The sequence below is a fragment of the Mixophyes fleayi genome, chromosome 2, assembly GCF_038048845.1.
Source record: "Mixophyes fleayi isolate aMixFle1 chromosome 2, aMixFle1.hap1, whole genome shotgun sequence".
NCBI lineage: Eukaryota > Metazoa > Chordata > Amphibia > Anura > Limnodynastidae > Mixophyes > Mixophyes fleayi.
The window spans coordinates 231,848,748-231,865,171 of record NC_134403.1 but is presented as its reverse complement, the minus strand read 5'-3'; the positions used below and the strand labels follow the sequence as shown (position 1 = coordinate 231,865,171).

Genomic DNA, 16,424 nt, shown 5'->3' with positions numbered 1-16,424 from the left:
TGTCACATTTATTTAATCTTTTTTTTCTATCAGGACTACTCGTGGCAAGACCGGAAAATTATTGCCAAGGGCTATGCTTTTTGCGGTATATCAAATCACAGTGGGCTATGTTATGCCTATCAAGATGAGAATTGATGTCACTGTTTTATTTCCCCTTTTATTATACTCTATTCAATAAATATCTATACATGAAGATAAGCATAGTATGTGCATTACATTAACAATATCAATAAGGTTATTACCTTTGAAGAAACTCACCCATAGGAGCATAAAACCCCAAAGAAACGTAAGTTTTTCTAGCGTTTTATTGTATTCAGGGCCAAGAGCATGATCCCCAATGGTTGAAAGCAGGGTCGGACTGGCCCGCCGGTGGACGTGACCGCAGCGCCGGCTCCGTTCGCACTGAATGCCGGGCGTGACGTCATCACACCCGACGTTCAGTGAGGAGCGCCGGCAAGACAGAGGAGAAGAAAAGGAAGAAGCAGATAGAAAAGGTAAGTGATAGGGGAGCATGGAACAGAAATAGGAGTATGGAACAGAGAAGGGGGAACATGGAACAGAGAAGGGGGAACATGGAACAGAGAAGGGGGAACATGGAACAGAGAAGGGGGAGCATAGAACAGAAATAGGAGCATGGAACAGAGAAGGGGGAGCATGGAACCGAAATAGGAGCATGGAACAGAAAAGGGGGAGCATGGAACAGAGAAGAGGGAGCATGGAACAGAAATAGGAGCATGGAACAGAGAAGGGGGAGCATGGAACAGAAATAGGAGCATGGAACAGAGAAGGGGGAGCATGGAACAGAGAAGGGGGAGCATGGAACAGAGAAGGGGGGGCATGGCAGAGTGAAAGGGGAGCATGGCAGAGTGAAGGGGGAGCATGGCAGAGTGAAGGGGGAGCACAGACAGTATGGCAGTGTGTGAAGGGGAGCCAGGAGAAGGGTGGAGCAAAAGCAGCATGGAGGGTGCAGTGTGATTATAAGGAGGCACATCATGGTGATGAAGGGGCGCAGTAATGTGTGTGTGATGGCACAATGGGCTTGTGGCAATGTAATGTGTGTGTGGTAGGTGGTGGCTAAATAATGGGTGCTATTTTCTTTGTAGGGTGAAGATGGGGCAATTTATTTTATAGTGGGGACTATTAATTTAAGATAGGGTGGTTTGGGCGCTATTAATTGAATGTGGGGCTGAGTTTGAGGAGCATGAGGTATATTTATTAAATGTGAATATGAATTATTTAATGGCAGTGACGGATGCAGGAAATAGGTATATTTATTATATGTAAATGTGATTAATTTATTGCAGGGGCTGTCTGTTGGGAGGGAAATAGGTTTATTAAATGGGAATACTATTACTTTTATGTTGGGGCTGGAGGAAGTCCTAAGTATTAAATGTGGGTCCTATTGATTTAACACCGGGGCTGGTTGGAATTTTCTAAATGTACCCATTATTTTTTCCAAATAGGACCCCTCAACATTCCAGGATCCAGACAAGCCGCAGCTAAAGAAACCAGCAGCCACAAGTGGTGACAAGAACAGGTAGGACAGTATGTCAAAAGTTCTGAGTCTAGTGCAGGCTTGGCTAACCTGTGGCACTCCAGGTTTTGTGAAACTGCAAGTCCCAGCATACCCTTCCAGCAATAGGCTGCTATATATTGGTAAAGCATGCTGAGGCTTGTAGTTTCACAACACCTGGAGTGCCACAGGTTAGTCAAGCCTGGTCTAGTGGGATAATCCCGATTTTTGGTGACTGTTCTGCCCAATCTAAGGTGCAGATCAAGACTGTACTCTTTATACACACTGCATTCTTTATATACTACACTATTGTGCTAGCTGTCCTTTGTGGGCTGACCACTCTCCCTCTAGTGTCAGGTCTCGCCTCTTTGATGGTTGGCCACACCCCCTCTGGTGGGCCCCCGTAGTGTTGCTGTCCCCTGGTGGGCCCTTCATGCCCCAGTCCGACACTGGTTGAAAGGGTAGGTTTTGCAGCATTTACCTTCCAAATAACACTTTGTAAATAAAACACTTTGTGAACATATACTCTATAAATAGATTCTAGGCATCTATATTTTTCTACGATTTTTCTATCATGTTTTGTTGTGTGTTGTACAAGGTGTGGAGCCCAATAAACTGATCAATGTTCAGGACATTTAAAATTTGATAAATGAGTGAATCTTTGCTAGGTTTTAACAAGGAATAGTTTTTAAAGAAATGGGGCCTGAGTCATTAAGGAGAGTCAGGCAAAAATTTGAGTAAATTTCCTTCTGGACAAAACATGTTACAATGCAAGGGTTGTAAATTATTTAATTAAGTAAGTTTATTATATTGCATGTAAGATAAATACTGGCTGCTTTTTCATGTAGCACACAAATAATTGATAGCTTTGTTTTAACACTGAAATTTAATGTTGATCTAGGACATATTCTACTCCACCTATAAATCTGTCCCCACATTTTAAATTTACCTCCCCCTCCAATGCAACATGGTTTTGCCAAGATGCAAAGTTACTCCTTTGTTTTGCTTTGCTCTCCTGGCCCGTGATCTTTCAGCCATCAGTGTACCCTTGTTTAATTTATCAAGAATGGCTTTACCAGTCCTATGTAGCATTTAAAATAACCTTTCAGTGTAATGACAAATTAATTAAAAAGTATTCAAACAAGCAAGTATATTATTTAGATCAGTGATACACAAGCTATGATCTAGATTATTGTGCAATACTTTGTTTAATAATTTTTTCTATTTGTAAGATGTTACCTTGAGGTCATCTTCCATTTCAGACATCTTGCGCTCCAAAACTCTCTTCTCCTGCAACAGCATATAGAGATAGATGTATAAATGGTTTGCATTCAACCCACTACTGATATACTGCAATAAAACCATTAAAACTCACTCTCTTTTCAGCCTCCAGAAGTCCAGTCTGACCAGTTGACTGGTCCTGTTTCTGGAAAATAGAAGAAAATGGGTAACGTAGTGTAAAATTAATGAAGGAAACAGAGGAAATGGTTTGTTAAACAGGTTTAGGGGCACCTAAACATGGTAAATTGCAAATAATTACACATAATTAGTAATCTACTTTAATAACATCTTTATCTGAAGCTTCTTTTAAACAATACCTGTCAAGGTAAGTAAAAATAAAGCCACAGAAAGTTTAAAACGTAAACAATAAACATAATGGGCCTGATTCATTAAGGGAAGTAAAGCAAAAAAATTAACTTTGCACCTTGGCAAAACCGTGTTGCATTGGAGAGGGAGCTAAATTTAAAATGTGGGGACAAATTTATAGTTAGGGAAGGCCATGTCCTAGATCAACTTTAAATTTCAGTGTAAAAATAAAGCCATCAAGTATTTGTGTGCTACATGAAAAAACAGCCAGAATTTAACTTATGTGCAAGATAAAAAAAACTAATATGCACCCCTTGCATTGTAACATGGTTTTGTCCAGGGGATAACCTACTCATTTTTTTGCCTTACTTTCCTTAATGAATCAGGCCCAATATGGCAACTTGTGACAGAATGGGCATCATGAGATATTCTGCCCATCTGTGCATTGCATCGGTTGCAACTCCACCGAGAACTTATTAAGGAACTCTGCAGGTGAGACATGGGCTTAAAATTGTACTGATTTGTTATTTGAAATGGTTCAAATTCCATTTGGATACACTATGAACTTAATTTCACCTGGTGCTTAAATAATGCCAAGTGGGTTACATTAATACATCATGGTTTTTGTTTACTAGTTCCCTTGGATTACAAAATGGTGTCTCCCCCTCCCTCCAGATAAAACCGAATGCCAGCGATGTCTGAAGTCCTTGCAACATCACAAATGCTACCAAGGGGTTAGATTGAGGAGTTTGTTGTTTTTGTTTCCTCTTTTTTTCATATGTTAACAACTGAGTCATAAAAAAGAACCTAGTTTAACCTGTATATCACTAGATGTATTATCTTTCACAATGTAATTTGATTTAAACATGATTAAAACACTAAGGGCTAGATTTACTAAGCTGCGGGTTTGAAAAAGTGGGGATGTTGCCAATAGCAACCAATCAGATTCTTGCTTCAGCTAGAATCTGATTGGTTGCTATAGGCAACACCCCCACTTTTTCAAACCCGCAGCTTAGTAAATCTAGCCCTACATGCTAATTAGCCTAGCAATAAAAAAGAGCTTCATACATACACAATCATACCTATAACCATGTATCTCAGAGGCTATTATGGTTGGAAACAAAATAGTATCTATGTGGATAACCTAGTAATAAAATACATTCAAGTAAAATAAAGAAAAATAATAATTATAAAAAAAAACAAGTAAATGTTTTCTAGATATCATAGGATTCAAATTCAGTCCTTCACATATCCTAACCTTAGACTAACATGTTGAGCCAGTGTCGGACTGGGGCATGAAGGGCCCACCGGGGGACTGCAACACTAGGGGCCCACCAGAGGGGGTGTGGTCAGTCATAGAGGCGGGACCAGACACTAGAGGGGGAGTGGTCAGTCCACAAAGGACAGCTAGCACCTTAGTGTAGTACATACTTGCCAACTCTCCCGGAACGTCCGGGAGACTCCCGCATTTTGCGGGAGTCTCCCGAACTCCCGAGAGAGTGTGGCAATCTCCCTGATCTGCCCAGAAGTGGGCAGAATACGGTTCAAACGCCGTGGTTCACCGGGAATCAGTGATTTGCGTCATTACGTAACGGGGCGGGGCTAAAATGACGCTATTTTCGGGGGCTCGTCCCCTACACGCCTACCTCCTACTAGCAGCTCCCGGGAAAAAAAAATGAAATGTTGGCAAGTATGGTGTAGTATATAAAGAATGCAGTGTGTGTATAAAGAATACACAGTGTTGACCTGCCCCTTAAATTGGGCAGAACAGTCACCAAAAATCAGGATTGTCCCACTAGATCAGGGTTGGCTAACCTGTGACACTATTGAAAAAGACAGGAAGGACATGAAAAAAGGGGCACTCAGAATCTATAGATGATTAATTGGATAATTTAATAAAACATAACTTTTATTGTTATATGTAAAACATGTGTACTCCTCTTAATTCCGAAAGGCTTGCGAAATAATAAAATTCAAAAACATATAAAGTGAATTAAAATTGCAGTTCAACTGCAATAGCTCTGTGATCCTATCCAAATGAATCCCTTGCTTTTTAACCTATTAGTACAATATGACTCTTGGTCCAATTAGCATTGTTTATATGCCTGTCTGATTTTATTTAAACATATAAAGCACGGAGAGGCTAATTGTATATTTCTCTTTTTATGGCTTATTAATTTGATATCCTTGGTGGTTTTAGATAATACTAATAATCCGCTTATCAGTTATTTATTCAGACATACACAGCATATAGAGATTAAATCTCAGTAGTAATTCGTTTTGTAATGTGATATAGAGGTGTCTCCGTGTGCAGTCTGTTAGTTTAGTATAATTACCAGTCTAAGTAAGGCTGGCACTCTGCTTGTCAGCTATTGTTATAGGCACAGAGGGGTTAATTCTTAATTAAGGGTGTGCAGCGGCCACTTTTGGTGTTTTGGGTTTTAGGTTTTGGGTTCTGATTAGCTTGAGGTTTTGGGTTCTGATTTGTTTTGCCAAAACACCCCACGAAAGGTTTTGCTTCTGGTTTTGGGTTCTGATTTTTTTTTAAAAAAGCATAAAAAGTGCTAAAATCCATATTTTGGGTTTGTTTTCACTCCTACACTATTATTAAGCTCAATAACATTCATTTCCACTAATTTCCAGTCTATTGTGAACACCTCACACCTCACAATATTGTTTTTAGTCCAAAATGTTGCACCGAGGTAGCTGGATGACTAAGCTAAGCGACACAAGTGGGCGGCACAAACACGTGGCTCATCGTAGGTGGCTGTGTAGGCTTGAATGGGCTTTTGCTGCTCCTCCATCCTCTGCGGCATATAGAGGGTGGAGTTCAAGCACGTCACTACCTCTTGTTTTAGTTGATGGCAGGGCAGGTTCATGCTTTTTTGATGTAGCAGGAACAGTGAACGTAGTTTAATATCTGATACTAATATTTATGCACTGCAGGAACAGTGAACGTACTTTAATATCTGATACTAATATTTATGCACTGCAGGAACAGTGAACGTACTTTAATATCTGATTCTAATATTTATGCACTGCAGGAACAGTGAACGTACTTTAATATCTGATACTGATATATTTATGCACTGCAGGAACAGTGAACGTACTTTAAAATCTGATACTAATATATTTATGCACTGCAGGAACAGTGAACGTAGTAATATAGATTGCAGTTCCTATTTTTTGCACTGCTTAAACAGTGAACGTAGTAATATAGATTGCAGTTCCTATTTTTTGGGACTGCAGAAACAGTGAACGTAGAAATATAGATTGCAGTTCCTATTTTTTGGACTACTTAAATAGTGAACATAGTAATATAGATTGCAGTTCCTATTTTTTGGACTGCTTAAACAGTGAACGTAGTAATAAAGATTGCAGTTCCTATTTTTTGGGACTGCAGAAACAGTGAACGTAGAAATAAAGATTGCAGTTCCTATTTTTTGGACTGCTTAAAGAGTGAACGTAGTAATATAGATTGCAGTTCCTATTTTTTGGACTGCTTAAACAGTGAACGTAGAAATATAGATTGCAGTTCCTATTTTTTGGACTGCAGAAACAGTGAATGTAGGTATTGCAGTACTAATATTTCAGGACTGCAATAATATATTGCTCTAGAATTTTTTTATACTTTTTAAATAATTTTTTAATATTTTTTTTGTATAATTTTTTTTTTTTTTTTTAATTTTTGGAGCTTTTAATAATTAGACAATTACTATGGACTTAGCACAAAAATGCACAGGACCAAAGCACCACTGGACTCAGCAGGACAGAGCACAGGACAAAAGGACCACTGGACTCAGCAAGGACAGAGCACTGGACACAAGCATAAAGCACCACTGGACTCAGCAAGGACAGAGCACTGGACACAAGCATAAAGCACAACTGGACTGATCACGCAGGAGCACCACTACCCTACAACCTCTCTCTACCCTGATCACAGCCCAAATGAAAATGGCGGTCGCTAGCGGGGAATTTATGCAATCCAAGTCTCGCAAGATGCGACACGAGACTTGGACGTCAGAGCCTCAGTTTCATTTTTTTTGGCGCCGGAGATACCCGAACAGTGCTCGGATCCCGTCGGATCCGCACTGTTCGGGTGGGCTCGGATTAGCGGAATCCGAGCCCGCTCATCCTTATTCGTAATGGTGGCTAACTTGAGAATGCAATACTGTATTACGGGGTGGGGGGGGGGGATTAACTCCCACTGATAATTAACTCTCAAAACCAAGCTAAGAATTCTTCCGTATGGAACCTCTTAAGTCAACATAATTAGCAGACTAGATATCATTAGCGATCTGCTAGTTAGCTGCTATTGAAACACATAAGGAATGGAGAGGTTGCTTCTCAATAGTGGCTGAATTCAAAAGAAACTACTGTGGTTCCTTAATTTGCATAGCCTCTTGATGCAATGTGATAAACAGTCTGAATAACATTAACAGTCTGCCTGTTAGCTACCGTACGGAACGTATAGGGCATGGAAACTGATCCTGATTTGTAATTAGGTTTAAAGATTCCCTAGACTAGGGCATCTTTAAACCTAATTATTAATCAGGATCAGTCTCCATACCCTATACGTTCCGTACGATAGCTGACAGGCAGACTGTTAATGTTATTCAGACTGTTTATCACATTGCATCAAAAGGGGGCGGGGCTTAGCCGCGGCCGGGCCTACCGGTCTACAGCCCGGCTGGCCGGCAGGCCAGTACGAGGCTGTGTTGAGCCACAAGCTCTGTTAGTACTAAATCTGATATCTGGACATCCTTAAGGTGAAATTACATCCAACTGCATGAATTATATAAAACAATGTATAAACAAAGAGAAAAAATATTTGTGTTTTACATTTATATTATGGATAATTGTTTTTTACTCTGAATTAATCCCCAATGGGAAAATAGAAGAGTCTTATAAATATCAACTGCTCGTCTGCATGAAAAAAATATTCATTTTTATTACCAGACACATGCTGGAACATGTTCCTATTAATATAAAAACATAACAAACACATTCCTCTGTGTGAAATCCAGTATTAGTAGCAATGTACACTTACCCCATGTAGATGAAACAAGGGCATGTATAAGAACTGATGGATCTGTACAGATGAGGTGTTAAACGACCGGTTACCACAGTTTTATCCAGACCTCTGATCATCAAACATTATGGGCAGCGCACCTGAACATGGATTCCCACTTCCACCAACGCGTTTCGAATTTAATTATTTGTCAAGGTAACAAAGGTGTCAATATTTATTCTGGCATTAATATTTATTAACTCGTCTTCCAATAAAGAAAACTATAGAATAGTTACCCTTCGGTGGCCATCTGTTATTATGAAATATATTGCATCCATAAGATAATCATATAGTCTCTGTATAGTGTCCAGAATATAAGATCTTAGGGAGACCACATGACCTTGTAAAAGGTGATCAACACAAAAGAAAAATTTGAAGTAAGAGATCCAAAACCCAAGATAATATATTGTCCTGGTAGATGGTGAAGTGATTGGTGAATTTTTGAAAGAAAGTAAAAAATAGGTGTAATATGACATTTAGTGACTAAAAATAAGTACTCAGCTTTGGATATCGCCCCATCCTGCAATGCAGACTGCAGTAGTGTCTGCAATTCTATTTGATTCTCATTGGTGAGATCTCCAAATTATCTAAATACTTCCCTCATATAATCCTCAAGTTTTAAAATAATACAGACAGACAGGTAAGGAGCTTACCATCTATGGAACAATATGAGTTTGATACATGTGATCAAGTGCTACATATTGCATCTTGATCCTGCCATATCGTAAAGGTAAAATGTGCTTAGTGGGCTGTATGATCCAGTCACATAGCAATGTTGGTCAAAGGTTTGATGTCTTGTGTTAACTGTGTGAAGGGTGGTAATAAGGGTAACCTAGAGAGGTTAAGATGGTGGTTGAAGAATTAATTAAGCTTGCCTGAAGTGGTGGGTTTTCATAGAATACTTGAAGGTTTGAAGGTTAGAGGAAAGCTTTAATGAGCAAGGGAGGGAATTCCACAATGTGGGTGCAGCCCAAAAAAGTCCTGTAGCTGGAAATGGGAGCACGTAATAAGTGTGGATGAGAGATGCAGATCTTGTGCAGAACTGAGGTTTCTAGTTGGAAGATATTTTCAAACAAGTGAGGAGATGTATGTAAGTGCAGTTTTGTTGATGGCCTTGTATGTTATTAGAATTTTTTTAAATTGGATTTGGTGAAAAACAGGCAACTAATGTAAGAGACTGACAGAGTGGATCAGCAATGGAAAACAATTTGCAAGGAAAATCTATTATTATTATTATTATCCTTTATTTATAAGGCACCACACGATTTCTGCAGCGTCGTACAGAGTACAAACTGTACAGGGTGAAACAGTACAGAACAATAAACGATTAATACAAAGACTCCAAAAGCTCCAAGAAAAGCTAGTACAGAGAGATGGAGCAGAAGAATAGGTATAGAGACAGGAGGGAAGAGGGCCCTGCTCATAAGAGCTTACATCATAAAGGGAGGACAAACAGACAAACAAACAACAGACACAATGGGTAGTCAGTGGAGGGGATCAAATGCAAGTGGAGCTAGTAAGGGAACAGGGGAAGAGAGAGGTGAGGAGATTAAGCATAGAGAGATGGTCAGGTAAATGGTTGGTAGGCTTTGAGGAACAGATAAATATTAAGTGCCCGTTTGAAGGTGCACAGATTAGGAGACAGTCAGATAGAAGGTAGGAGTTTGTTACAGTGGAGGGGAGCAACCCAGGAAAAATCTTGAAATCTGGAGTGGGAAGAGGTGATCGGACTGGAAGTAAGGTGACTGTCATTGGCCGATCTCAAGGAATGAGAGGGAGTGTGGATGGAGAGGAGGTTGGAGATATATGGGGCAGTAGAGTGGAAGAGGGCCTTGTAGGTGAGGGGGGTGAGTTTAAAAATGATTCTGTAGGGGAAAGGGAGTCTGTGTAATGCAAGGCAGAGAGGAGAGGCAGATGAATCTAGCCGCAGCATGCAAAATAGATTGTGATGTGAGAGTCTGATTCAGGGAAGACCAGTAAGGAGGTAATTGCAATGTGGGAGATGATGAGTGCATGAATTCAAGTTTTTGTTTGTCTTGTTAAATATATGTGCATATTCTGGAAATATTTTTTAGATGTATTTAACATGATTTAGATATAGAGTTGACGTGGGGAAAAAAAAGGATAGTTCTGAGTCAAGGATCACACCTAGGTAGTAAGCTTGCAGGATGGGATTTATTGTCATGCTTTGTCAGGCATTCATTGTTGGGCAGCATGGTGGCTTAGTGGTTACCACTTCGGTCCCACCGCACTGGGGTCACAAGTTTGATTCCCAACCATGGCCTTATCTGTGTGGAGTTTGTATGTTCTCCCTGTGTTTGCATGGGTTTCCTCCAGTTTCCTCCCACACTCCAAAAACATACTAGTAGGTTAATTGGCTGCTATTAATTTGACCATAGTCTGTCTGTATGTATGTTAGGGAATTTAGACTGTAAGCTCCAATGGGGCTGATGATGTTGTCAACAGAAATAGAAATGTCAGGTAGGTAACTTGTGTTGGCAGGTAGGATTATAATTAACTTGTTTTTTGAAAGATTTAGTTTGAATTGGTAAGAGGACATCCAAGATGAAATGTCAGAAAAACAGTCAGTAACACAGGCCAACACAGATGGTGAGAGATCAGAAGAGGTGAAGATGAATACATTCGGATATCATCTGCATAGAGATGATACTGAAATCCAAAGGAACTTATTAGTTTCCCAAGACAAGTGGTATAGATAGAAAACAGCAGAGAACCTAATACAAAGCCTTGTGATACTCCAACTGATAAAGGAATGGAGCAGAGATGGTGTGATGAGACCGGGCACCACAGTGGGAATATTGGTAAAACCAGTCTGTCAGTCATCAGCCCATCCAGTTATTAAATGCAGCCCAGTGGCTGGATGCAGCATTGTTTTGGTGACCAAAGAGGGATGGAACCCCACAGGAAGCATGGAACAACTGGGGACACTGTGACATCGTAAAGTAGTGGAAGGGGTTAACTTCAGAAGGTACTGAGTGCTATTTAAGATCTGGAGGTGGGGAAGGTCAATTATTACCCATTGTCTTCCACAGGACTGGCCTGGACATTCTGGCAGGTAAACAGCAGGTAGGCTACTGCTGTGGTCATATTTAACCTCCAGCCCTGTTACCACCTAGATTCTATCCACTACCAATGAAAATGGATTGTGGCCTGTGGAATGGCCCAGGGAGGGGACATTATCGGAGGATTTTGGGGATGAACAAAAAGGAAAATCCAGAGGGGAGAGGTGGTTGTTGCCGGGGGATTCTGAACAGAGAGGACTTGGACTGATATTGAGTAGCCATACTCTATTGGGGCCAGAGAGGATTGTTTGAACCAGGAACCTATTCAGTCAGATGACGGATTTGTCATCACGCCATTGGAATACACTTGAAGATTCTGGGGAATTAGTGAGCCTACACTGCCGTGAGTTTTTATAGTGTTAGGACTCTGAGCTGTGAGTTAATCTGCTGGGGACACTGGTGAATATACTGACACTTGGTTATATTTGGTGGGGGAAGACATTTCTCATTGGGGAGCACTTCTACATTTACTTTGTGTGTACACTTGGTTTAAATAAAGGAGTTATTTTTGCTTTCTTGCTTCCTTACCTATGTGATCCGTGAACCTAGAGGTCAGGGTACCTACAAAACTACAGTTCCAACCCCTGTGTCTTCACAGGTATGTCCAGAAAAATTAACACTGAAAGTGCGATTAGATATGTAGGATGAAAACCAGGATAGGACAGTGTCTGGAAGATCTAATGATTGTAATGTTTCGAAGTGAGTAATGTCATTTAGATTTAGCAGTAATCAAATCATTGACAACCTTAGTCAACGCAGTCTCTGAGGAGTGTTCTTTCAAGAAGCTTGGAGGGGCATGGGAGGAGGGAAAGGGAGAGGGAGTGAGAGAGAGAGAGTGCTTAGGTGAGAATTTTATTTTTTCAGAATCGGAGTAATCACTCCATGCTTGAATAAAGATGGAAAGATACCAGTAGAAAGAGAGACAACGGATTTTAGTTAGAGGTGGGATGAGCACAGGAGACAGATCTACCAAATTTTTGAGAGTACAGGATCAAGAGGACAGGAAGAAGAGTAATAAGATATGAAGAGAGTAGATACTTCATCTTCATTCGTGGGATCAAAAGAATAGTGGGTGTCAGAGGGTGCTGGGAAGAAATTGAGCTGGTTGTTTGTCAAGGAAGATTATACCATTTCAAGATGGATCTTATCAATCTTGTTCTTGAAGAGGGAAGCAATATCTTGGGCACTGATAGTTGTCAGAAGATTTGGGGTGCGAGGGATGAGAAGAGATTGAAATATGTTAAAAGTTAGATTGCCAGTTTTTAGGGGGAAATGCCAGGACCTGCCACCTAACCCTAATCCTTAGATTAGATTATATAGGTGGCAGGTCCTGGCATTGCCCCTTGAAAACTGGCAATATCACTGTCACCATTTTAAGGGACATCAGTATCCACTGACGGCATTTTCTGTATTTGGAATTTATATCAGCTGTGTGTTTTATAGTTAGTCTGTATTTCTTTCATGTCATCCGTATAGTAATCGGAATTTGCTATAGTAAGTGTCGCAATTATCACAATCGGAATAATGACTACCATCTTATTTAATACTTGGCTAGTTATGTCACATGTTATAGTTTAAATGGTGAAATGTTCCATTTACAACCTGCTAATAGATATAGTCTAAACACATTGACTTTCTATGAGGAAGGCAACATTGTATCCTGTGCGTATTTATATTAAGTGATCTATAAGTTAGACAAGTCATTCTTAAATGTGGCCAGGTTGAGTGCTTAATCAGTGAAAAAACAGAACAATAGATCTGGGTTAAACAACTAGCATATTCAGATAGCATCAAACTTTTCATTGTTAGCCAACAAGGTTATTCTATAGTAGTACACTGAATTAGACTACTAGTCACCTTCTCTCCAGGGAACCAACGGTCTCCAACCACCAGGGAGAGAACACTTAGGGTTGAGCATTATCAATTTCCCGCCTATCACAAGCAGCACACTGCCCATAATCTGCCCACCACTGTGGGAATATTGAAGGGGATATAACCTGTGTTTTTGACAGTTTAGAGGACTAAACTAGTGACTAGGAACTATGCTTCCATCACTTAGGTATGCTATGTTCGTGGATTAGTAGCTAGGAACTGCACTTCAGTCATATATATACTGTACCTATCAAGAATCGTGATTGTATGTTTGTTATGCTATCTACAGAATAAACTGCGTTTTGGTTGCAACAATCTGCCGAAGAACACACTAGGACATGCGATCTTCACACTGATCCTCACTTCAGGATTAACAGCTATTGGAGGCTCACTATTATTGATACATAACAGTTCAGATGGGCTCAGATGGGCTCAGATATACTCAGTTTCAGGTAGTTATGTCACTCGCCGGGGTATCGGGCAGCACACCCGACCCCCGGCAAACTTACCTTCCTCCGGCAGGCCACTCAATCTCGGGCGCCGTCATCTTGGATTCGGGTTTGTGCATGCTTAGATCCGCAATATATAAAACCTCTGGTCGCATTCCCATTAGCCAGGCTATTTTGGCACCAAATATAAAAGGCACCTCTTCTATACACTCAGTGCCTGTTCCTTTAGTTACCTTTGGTGCTAGACATAGCTACATCCTATCTCCTGTCTACTTGTCTACATAGCTGACGCTCCAACCAAGTACCTGCACTCCTGTCTATAATTGTCTACAGAGCTGATGCTACAACCAAGTACCTGCACTCCTGTCTACTTGTCTACAGAGGTGACGCTCCAACCAAGTACCTGCAGATCTATTCACTTATCTACAGAGCTGACGCTCCAACCAAGTACCTGCAGATATATTCACTTGTCTACAGAGCTGACACTCCATCCAAGTACCTGCAGATCTATTCACTTGTCTACAGAGCTGACTCTCCATCCAAGTACCTGCTGTCCTATTTCCTTTATCTACTGGGCTGACGTTCTATCAGCTGTTCCGGTATTTCATCTACCCTTCACCGCTATTGACTGTCCCTTGTTTCCTCACTTCCCCAAAGGGTCTCGCTCAGTACTCTAGCAGGGGCCGCGACCTGCGAGCAGACTTAGCTAAGACCATACTGCTTTGCGGCGGTTCCTAGTGAACACCGTCTACTTGTTAGACTCCGCGCCCTGCCGGAGTAGCGCTAAACTGTACGAACCCTAGGATTCGCACCGTAAAGACCTGCCTATCGTGTGGATCCGTGACAGTAGGAACAGGCCAGACTTTTCTTTACCATGTCGGATCCCAACGTGGAACCCTCAGCGAAAGACATGTTGCAGCATTTGCTCAGCCGAGTAGAGCAACAGGACGCGATTCAACGGCAGCTTCTACAGGGGTTTCAAAGCCTCGTGGCCCGCATTTATTCTTTACAAGCACCTCCAGTTGTCCAGGAGGCAAAACCTGTCACACTTATCCCCTCTAATTTTACTTTGCGCATTCCAACTCCTTCCAAGTTCGATGGGGACCCCAAATTGTGCCAGGGCTTCCTGAATCATTGTTCTATACAGTTTGAACTCCAGCCACAGAACTTTCCCACTCAACGGTCTAAAGTGGCTTATCTAATATCGCTATTATCTGGCCAGGCTTTAGCTTGGGCTTCACCTCTTTGGGAACGCGATGATCCACTCCTGGCTGACAGTGCCAAAGCGGCACTACGAAAGCTATCTCCGCCTTTCGTAGAATATTTGATGAACCTGGAAAGGTCACTTCAGCGGCATCTAGCATCCTCCGCCTTCGTCAAGGCTCCCACTCGGTGGCCCAATATGTCATCCAATTTCAAACACTGTCATCCGAACTGCACTGGAACAATGAAGCATTGGGGGCTACCTATTGGAAGGGCCTATCTGACAAAATCAAAGATGCCTTGGCCTCACAGGAATTACCCACTACACTTGAAGCCATGATCTCGCTTTGCAACAGGGTGGTCCTTCATTTCCGTGAGAGATCTTCCAAGAAGGATGCCTCCCGGTGCACTCCGACTAAACTTGCACCTCACTTTTCCCATCCGGTGCTGGTGGACGAGCCCATGCAAATTGGATGCTCCCGCCTAACCCCAGAGGAACATGATAGGAGACTCAAAAACAAATTGTGCCTGTACTGCGCTGATCCAGGACATCTTCTGTACTCTTGCTCCAAGAGGTCAGAAAATGCCAGACCCTAACCTGCTCCGGAGAGGTCAGATTAGGGCTTTCCAAAACCTCTCCCTCCTTTGAAACTCCCAAGATCTATTCCTTTCCTGTTACTCTCCACGGGCCCTTCGGTCCCATTCTTACCTCTGCCCTCCTGGATTCTGGAGCAGCTGGGAATTTTATTTCTTTTTCTTTGGTTTCACAGGCTTCCATACCAACCGTGCCTTTGGGGATTCCAGTTTCCATTACAGCCATAGATGGGTCCCGAATAGCTAATGGTACTGTGAGATTCCGTACCAAACCTATCATCCTGCAAGTCAAAGCGCTTCATCGTGAAGAAATCACTTTCCATGCGCTCCCCTCTACCACTACTCCCATCATCTTGGGACTACCTTGGCTCCAGCAACACTCTTCCCAGATTAATTGGTCCACCTCTCAGATTCTCTCCTGGGGTTCCACGTGCTTTCAGAAGTGTTCAACCTCTCCGAGCTATCTCTACTTCATCTAAATCCAAGATCCTGCCCAAGCAATATCATTCCTTCTTGGACGTGTTTGATAAGGTTCGCTCCGAACATCTGCCACCCCATCGCTCATGGGACTGTCCCATTGAACTCCTGCCCAGGAAGATTCCAACTCAAGGTCGAGTATACCCACTTTCATTACCCGAAACCTCCTCTATGTCAGAATATGTTAAGGAGAACCTTCTACAAGGTTTTATCAGAACTTCATCGTCCCCTGCCGGAGCAGGCTTCTTCTTTGTGGAAAAAAAAGGAGGGATCCTTGAGGCCATGCATTGACTATCGCGGATTGTATGCCATAACAGTAAAAAAACGGTACCCCATCCCACTCATCACTGAGCTTTTCGATCGTATCAAGGAGGCTCGAATCTTCACCAAACTGGACCTACGAGGCGCCTATAATCTTATTTGGATCAAAGCCGGAGACGAGTGGAGGACGGCATTTAATACACGCGATGGCCATTACGAATAACTTGTAATGCCTTTTGGTCTGTGCAATGCAGCTGCTGTATTCCCAAGTTTTGTCAATGAAATATTAAGAAATTTGCTCTATGTATGTGTCG

General features: G+C 41.7%; 1 protein-coding gene across 1 annotated transcript in view; it reads right to left on the bottom strand.

The window, feature by feature from the left end:
• LOC142138731 (protein phosphatase 1 regulatory subunit 12B-like) overlaps positions 1 to 16,424 on the bottom strand; it is a 233,301-nt gene that overhangs the window by 8,379 nt on the left and 208,498 nt on the right. The window contains exons 5-6 of the mRNA XM_075195611.1: positions 2,889 to 2,939; positions 2,753 to 2,803 (exon numbers count right to left, since the gene is read on the bottom strand). Coding sequence (XP_075051712.1) covers positions 2,753 to 2,803; positions 2,889 to 2,939 — 102 coding nt within the window. The remainder of the gene's footprint in view (positions 1 to 2,752; positions 2,804 to 2,888; positions 2,940 to 16,424) is intronic.